Source organism: Bison bison, unplaced genomic scaffold, assembly GCF_000754665.1.
Source record: "Bison bison bison isolate TAMUID 2011002044 unplaced genomic scaffold, Bison_UMD1.0 scf7180017849302, whole genome shotgun sequence".
In the NCBI taxonomy this organism is placed as follows: domain Eukaryota; kingdom Metazoa; phylum Chordata; class Mammalia; order Artiodactyla; family Bovidae; genus Bison; species Bison bison.
This window is the reverse complement of record NW_011479875.1, coordinates 119338-126573: the sequence shown is the minus strand read 5'-3', so window position 1 is coordinate 126573 and position 7236 is coordinate 119338. Positions and strand designations below refer to the sequence as shown.

The window sequence follows — 7236 nt, the reverse complement described above, 5'->3', positions numbered from 1 at the left end:
TGGCATTTAGGTGCATGGGGCTTCCCTCATAGCTCAGTTGACAAATCATCTGCCTGCAATACAGGAGACCTGCGTTCGATTCCTGGGTCAGGAAGATCCCCTGGAGAAGGAAATGGCAACCCACTCCAGTATTCTTGCCTGGAGAATCCCATGGACAGAGGAGCCTGACAGGTTACAGTCCATGGGATCGCAAGAGTAGGGTACGACTTAGCGACTAAACCACCACCACCACCACACAGGGGGAAGAAAAGCGTAGAAGATTATGCCACTAAAATTGATGATGCCTGTCTCCAGGTGGAGAGACTATGAATACTTTTATTTTTTATTCTCTTCATATGTTAGTTACTTCCAAGAATGTTAAAAACATATGAAAAAATTAGAATAGATTAAAAAATTCATCATAGCTTTTCTTTTTCCCTCCTTCTGGACCCTAAAATTAAAAGGGATATTAGATTCCATTATTCAAAAAATGTACACTCAAACCCACAACACTGTTCTTTATCCTTATTGCATTATCCAAGACCTCACTGGTGAAATTTCAGAGATGGGAGAATTGTAAATAAAAAAGAATAATATCCTTTCTTTCTGGTCCTATGTTCCTTAGGATTCAATATATGAGAAGAATAATGCTTTCTTCATAAGGGATGAATTAAAATACCTGCGAGAGGAAGGCCACTTCCTTACGACATACCAGCCAGTGGGATGCAGCCAATGGCCTGCTGGTGAGGCCTCAGTGGAGCACATGCAGAAGATGGCCCGCATCCGCCTCTGTCTTGACAAGGCATCTGAGATCCTCGCCGAGCTTCAGGATGGCTCAGGCAGGTCTTCTTCCCAACCTTTCTTGACCACAGGCTGGGAGACCCCATGATTTAGAAATTCAGCAAGTGTGGGAAGCTGGTTCTCAGAATAATACTGGTCTGTACCATGGCCCCTTTCTTCTAGGTTAGTTCTCTCAGTGTGAATTCCCAAAGGGTAGGCACAGAGCTTTTACTAGCCTCTGTTCCAGACAGTTAACTGACAAGTACCCTCACCAATCACTTGGCCTTTCTCACTGGCTCTGCAGAGGTGGCGGAGGAGAAGCATCGCTACCTGCAGCAGGTGGAGCGCTTCTGTGCCCGGGTCCAGAATGACTGGTACCGAGTGTACCTGGTCAGGAAGCTCACCAGCCAGCAGGGGATGGAGTTTGTGCAGAGCCTCTCCAAAGAGGGCCATCCGGCCCACTGGGTGTTTCCTAAGGAAGTCATCGCACAGCAGGTGAGAAGGGCAGTCCGGCAGCCCCAGTGCTGTCTCAGCTCCCCTGTCCCATCCACCCCTGGAAGAGGGCTGCTGCTTCTCCTTTCCTCCCTGACCTTCTCCCACATCCATCCCAGAAAATGCTTGCATCTGGTCTGGTCTGGTCCTCTGTCTCTGGGTTTCAATTGATCCAGCTTGTGATTATCTGCCTAGGAGATAGGTGTGTGTGTGTGTGTTTCTGGTTTGTCATCTTCCTGAAGAGCATATGTAAGCATCACTTCTGATTGAGTTCAAAACAAGAAAAGCAAAAGAATGCTTCTGTGGCTTAGGCCTTTAGCAGATTAAAAGTCATTCATCCTGAAAAATAAATCATTTTTATCCCTGGCAGGCAACACAAGAAAGGACTTAGATGACAGAGTTGCAGTCATTTTGACTTCAGGACTGCTCAGTAGTCCTCTCCTAGTGCTCAGAAATGAATTTTACTGTCCTGGGGTTACAAAAATGGCACTAAAAATCCTGGCTTTTTTTTTTTTTTCCTCCCAACTGAAGCTTAAGTCCTTTGGTGCTCTGCTCTGAGTGCAGAGGGAAAGCAGCTACAGTATCACCTCCCCTAGATTTCCGCCCACTCTTCATCCAGTGAGGAGGAGGTGCCTCCCAAACAGCAATGAGCTGCCATGCTACCCAGAAACCTGGTTCAACTGCCCTAAACCTTCAGTGATTGCCTGGTTCCTTTACCTATCAAGAAGGTTCTTTGCTCAATATTTCCCCTACTGTACCCACTGTGGTTAACCCCTGTGTTCTTGGGGTTGCAGAGGGATCATCCAGGCCAGATGGATCCGTATCTGGTGCATGGGAAGGACTACAAGGCTGTCCGAGATGCAGTGGGCAAAGCCATTCTGGAATCCAAGCCCCTGGCCATTGAGACTGCTCTGGAGGTAGGCCAAGCTGGCAGCTGCTCTGTGTACACAGTGGGCCCTCACAGCCCAAGTCTTGTCTTGTTAGTGTCTAGAGAGGCCCAGAGGGTGACATGCTACACTGGAAGTCCTATGTCCATGGCCTCGTGAGCTCGCCTGGCAAAAAAGGAAACAGCAGAGGTTGATTTGGGTTGGTGGGTTTGCAAGAGGCCACCGGCAGCTCCTGTCTGATTCATTTATGTCCATGACTTTCTTTGAGACCCTGCTGAAAAGCTGCTTCAGGATTCCTCTGCTCTTAGATGTGATGGCACGGGAAGCAATACCTCTATCTGTGTAGCTACATAATTTCCATAGAGACATAAGCATGTATTTATTTTAATAGACAGGGGGTTTTTAGAACCTAATCTTTAAATTATTCTGGTCTTATTTCCTTTCTGAGTCCTTGTTTACCCTGGCACTTTGCCAGGAAAAGGAGAAATAAATATCCTGGCACCTTGCCAGGAAAAGAACAGCTCAGGAAAAGTTCCTAGGACCAGTGAAGTAGTCAGAAAGAGAACAGATGGTGATCTCTGTTACTTCTGTTGTAAGCTATTTGATAAATATGCATTGTGTTTAATGTGAGAATATTTATGAACAGTTGTTTCCCAGAAGATGGTCCTGAGGTACAGGGTTCCAGGTACCTACAGTATTGGGAAAGGCTCCTTCACTCTCTCCAAATAAATCTCATTCTTTATTCACATACAGATCACATGAGATTCTGGCCCTGAGCTATATCTGTATAACTTTGTAAAGTCTCACTTGATGTCCTTGCTTTTTCAGGCCTGTAGGAGCTCCACAACTCAGAAGGCTGTCTACCTACTGTTAGCACTTTTTAGAGAGGTCACCACTTTGTACAGATCCCAGAATGCAGACCTCCATCCTAAGCCACAGGTGAGTATCAGCCTCCAGGGCTGTGTTCATAGTCTCATGATTTGAAGAGACTTTTTGAAAAGAGGTAAAATTCACAAACACTGGGACTGCCCTGGTGGTCCAATGGCTAAGATTCTGCGCTCCCGATGCAGGGGGCCCAGGTTTGATCTCTGGTCAGGGAAATAGATCCCACATATCACAATTAAGACTGGATGCAACCAAATAAATAAATAAATATTTGTTTATTTTAAAAGAAAGTCATGTACACCAATTATGCCCATAATTTTTAAAAGTCTTGGATGGAGGTTTTCAGCCTTCTTATGAAGAGGAACTATTTTCTGTTTCACCCAAAGCTTTTAGAGTAACAATTAATATTACAGTTAAAAAAATAATTTATGGACTTCCCTGGTGGTCCAGTGGCTAAGACTCTGCACTCCCAATACAGGGGCCTGGGTTCAATCCCTGGTCAGGGAACTAGATCCCACATGCCACGACTAAAACCCATTGAAGCCAGATAAATTTAAAGTAAATAAATAAAAATAAAGTTGTCTTTAAAAAGAACATACAATAATGTTTTCCAAAACAGAATTATCAAAACTAGTGCTTGCACATGTGGTTTCTGTGTTCATGGAGGAGATTTCTCTGGATAATTCCCCCTCAGGCAGTAATCATTTAGCCATTCTAACCTTGATTTAAAATTTTTTAATGCAACTTCATTTGTTTATTTACTTATGGCTGCGCCCTGTGTCTTGAGAGGTCTCAGTTCCCCAACTAGGGATTGAACCTCAGCTCCTCAGCGGTGAAAATGGTAGTCCTAACACTGGACACCAGAGGATTCCTCTTAAGCACATATTTGATAAGTTTTTGGTATCAAAAAGCATGACTAACATAAGAGAAAACCTTTGGTTTTTCTCCTGCTATTCATATAATATTTTTATTTGATGTATTTTTTTCCCTGTCAGCAATGTGAGGCTATGAAGAAATTCATTGAGAAAAGTGAGACCTTGTCTCCTGATATCAGCGCTTTTGCAATATCCCTTGTGAATAATGAACTACCCCTGCTGAGGACAGGTCCTGGGGTCAGCAACCTGGAAGGGACAGTAATAGAAATGGCTGTTCATGCTGCAACCGTCCTTCTCTGTGGACAAAGCCAAGTCTTAGGACCCCTGAAGAATTTGGCCTTCTTCCCACACCTCATGGTGGTAAGACTGGGATATGATTTCTTCTGCATTCACAGGGAAAACTTTAGAGACCCAGCCGGTACCTCAGAAACTGTTGAACCTGTTTATCTTGTAGGTTCGCCATCTTCCTCTTTCTCACTTGATGCTTTAGTCCACATGATGGCGAAAGCCTTGCCTTGCCCTTTGTCATTTCATAGAGAGCTGTTCTGTGTTCTTCATAGAGAGCTTTTGGGGTCGAGAAGAAAGAAAATCAAGGTCACATTCTTACTCAAGGCCTCTTGCTGAGCAGCGACAGCCAGTCGATGTGTTCACTAAGCTAAAGCCAGCTCTGCTTTTTTGACTTTTCAGAATGCCTTTCTTCCAACGATGCCTGAAGACTTACTGGCTCAAGCTAGGAATTGGAAGGGTCTGGAAGGAGTCACGTGGTACAGTAAGTGCTGGCCTGTGGCGGAATCCCACTCCTGAGCTTTGATAGCAACCTAAAACTACAGGAAACATTGGTATAGAATGGGGGTGCATGGGTTTGTGCCTGAAGGGTCCAAGGTGCCTGCCTCCTCCTGCCATGGGTGCCTTTGCAGAACATGAACAGTTTGCGGGAATTGGTACCTGCTGACTGTGGATGAACCAGATCATTCTTTTTCTTAGTCACAGGGAAAGGGTCCTTCCGGATGCACTTCTGTTTTCTGGAATACGCCCTTTGGGGGAGAAGGGGGCACTGGGAACCACATCAGAAACTCAGTCTAGGGCCAGCTCACAAAACAACCAAGGTTTTGACCCAAAGATAGTTCTTTTAGAAATATAGAACTGAGGGAGGAAATAATATAACCCATGACCTGATGTAAATTTTGCCATTGTCCTGAGTAAATAATCTTTTAAAAGTAGTTTTAAAAGTTGTTATAAAACCTGCTCACAGCAAAAAGAAAAAAAATCAAAGAGAATAAATAGGAGGGTATAAAATACTATCCATTTTGCCTCCAAAAAGAACCCCTTCTATGAGCCTGTAATCTAGTTTCTCTTTGCTTTGTGAAATTAAACGCAGACACTATTTTTCAATGCTACAAGTTGAGCTCCTGGTATGTATCAAGTATCTATTAGTAAACTAGCAGAGTTTAAGATTTCTGGTAACATGCTTGGGTCATCAAGTCCATGTCATTATTTGGTTAGACCAGAAAGCAGGGAGTTAGGTTTGCCTTTTAATGGTGGGTCATTAGGCAAAGCCTCACCAGCCAACATTGTGTCCTGTTCTTTCAACAGCATGTCCCAATGGTCACGTGTGCTCTGTAGGAGAGGTGAGTCTTGGTATTTGGGATAGGGTTTGTGGGGGCTTCAAAATGTGTGTTCCTCCTCCAGGTCTAAGGAGGGGGCCCATGAGGGAGGAGGATATTTGGAGACTGGACCTTTGGAGAGAACACAGACTCATTTTGACAGCTGTTCTATGGGGCTTCCCTCATAGCTCAGTTGGTAAAGAATCCACCTGCAATGCAGGAGACCCCGCTTCAATTCCTGGGTTGAGAAGCTCCGCTGGAGAAGGGATAGGCTACCCTCTCCAGTATTCTTGGGGTTCCCTTGTGGCTCAGCTGGTAAAGCTCCTGCCTGCAGCTCAGGAGACCTGGGTTTGATCCCTGGGTTGGGAAGATCCTCTGGAGAAGGGAAGGGCTACCCACTCCAGTATTCTGGCCTGGAGAATTCCATGGACTGCAGTCCATGGGGTTGCAAAGAGTCAGACACGACTGAGTGACTTTCACTTTCACTAGGTATTCTGACTAAACCTCCAAACGGTATGAAGGTTTTCCAGCCTGGGTTTCTTGACCTCAGCCCTGTGGACATAAGGCCTTATTGTGGGGCTGGCCTGGGCATTCTTGCAGGTTTACAAGCATTCCTGGCCTCAACTCACCGGATGGCAGTAGTATCTTGTCTCACACAGTGTGACAAATAAAACTGCCTCCAGATGTTGCTCAAGGTCCCCTGAAAGACCAAACTGCAGGGCTGGAACCATGCTGGCAGTCCTTCCTGGCCACTACAGTACAGAGTCAGCGACACGGGTCTTTGTGATGACAAGGTGTTGACTAGACTGCAGGCTAGATTACTAGCCCAGCAAGGAGACAGTCTAGACAGCGAGGGGTAGGAAAAGGAGATGCGTGGCTTGTAAGCCTGTGAGGGGAAGATGCGTGTATTGTTCATGTCTGAGTCCCAAAGCATCTAGCCAGGGCCATTCATAGTGTCATCTATACATGCTCAGAACAGGCTATTGAATTGAAACAGACAAATGTTATTTAATACAGTAAATAAGCAGCATGGAGGATAAACTGGATACATGCTTCGCACCTTATATTTCTGAGCTTCTCACTTCATTATCCATGTAATGGGATTAAAATAGATTCTTCCTAAGACTGCTCCCAGTTCTGAAATTCTGTGGTCCAGAAATCTGAGACTGGTTTGATTTGTTACAAACTATTAGTGTATTTATAGTAGCACACAATCTGATTTTGAAAAATGAACCTTTGGAAGTAGTAAATCATATGGTGACATTGTTTAAAAATAAAAAAGTCTAAATGGCATTAAGGAATGCCATTTAAGGAAATCAGTTTGGAAGCTACTGTAGTATTCCTGGTGTTAGATAATGAAGCACTAAACTCATAGGAGAATGAATGGAAAACAGTGATGAATGTGAAAATAAAAGATTGAATTTTGTATATTTGTCTATAAAGTGTCTGGGAATAAAACTTAATAGCCTCTACTCTTAAAAAAGTCTAAATTTTCCCACATACAACATAGTTGGCTGAAGAAGGAAATGGCAACCCACTCTAGTGTTCTTGCCTGGAGAGTCCCCTGGACAGAGGAGCCTGGTGGGTATAGTCCATGGGGTCGCAAAGAGATGGACACGACTGAGCGACTAACACACACACACACACACACACACACGCACACCACAGTTGGCACGGAGTGCCTGCCCTGTCTCCCAGGGCTCCTGCAACCCCACCTGACATACACATACACTG

The 7236-nt window shown here is 44.7% G+C and overlaps 1 protein-coding gene and 1 non-coding gene across 2 annotated transcripts; both read left to right on the top strand.

The window, feature by feature from the left end:
• Positions 1-749: 749 nt before the first annotated feature.
• Positions 750-5593, top strand: LOC104993664 (E3 ubiquitin-protein ligase RNF213-like). Its single transcript, XM_010847005.1, has 8 exons — positions 750-818; positions 1064-1254; positions 2046-2168; positions 2967-3077; positions 4019-4258; positions 4586-4667; positions 5492-5526; positions 5588-5593. The coding sequence occupies exons 1-8, from the start codon at positions 752-754 to the stop codon at positions 5591-5593; spliced, it is 855 nt and encodes a 284-aa protein (XP_010845307.1). The 5' UTR covers positions 750-751.
• TRNAG-CCC lies at positions 3459-3530 on the top strand. Its single transcript has one exon. It is a non-coding gene; the product is annotated as a tRNA-Gly (tRNA).
• Positions 5594-7236: the final 1643 nt, after the last annotated feature.

What these genes read in the sequence shown, in the direction of transcription:
- LOC104993664 (XM_010847005.1), top strand. Translation starts at nt 752, where the DNA reads ATGGCCCGCATCCGCCTCTGTCTTGACAAGGCATCTGAGATCCTCGCC. An exon ending in CGAGCTTCAGGATGGCTCAG is followed by an intron (nt 819 to 1,063) that starts GCAGGTCTTCTT and finishes CTGGCTCTGCAG; the next exon opens with AGGTGGCGGAGGAGAAGCAT. An exon ending in GGAAGGAGTCACGTGGTACA is followed by an intron (nt 4,668 to 5,491) that starts GTAAGTGCTGGC and finishes TTCTTTCAACAG; the next exon opens with CATGTCCCAATGGTCACGTG.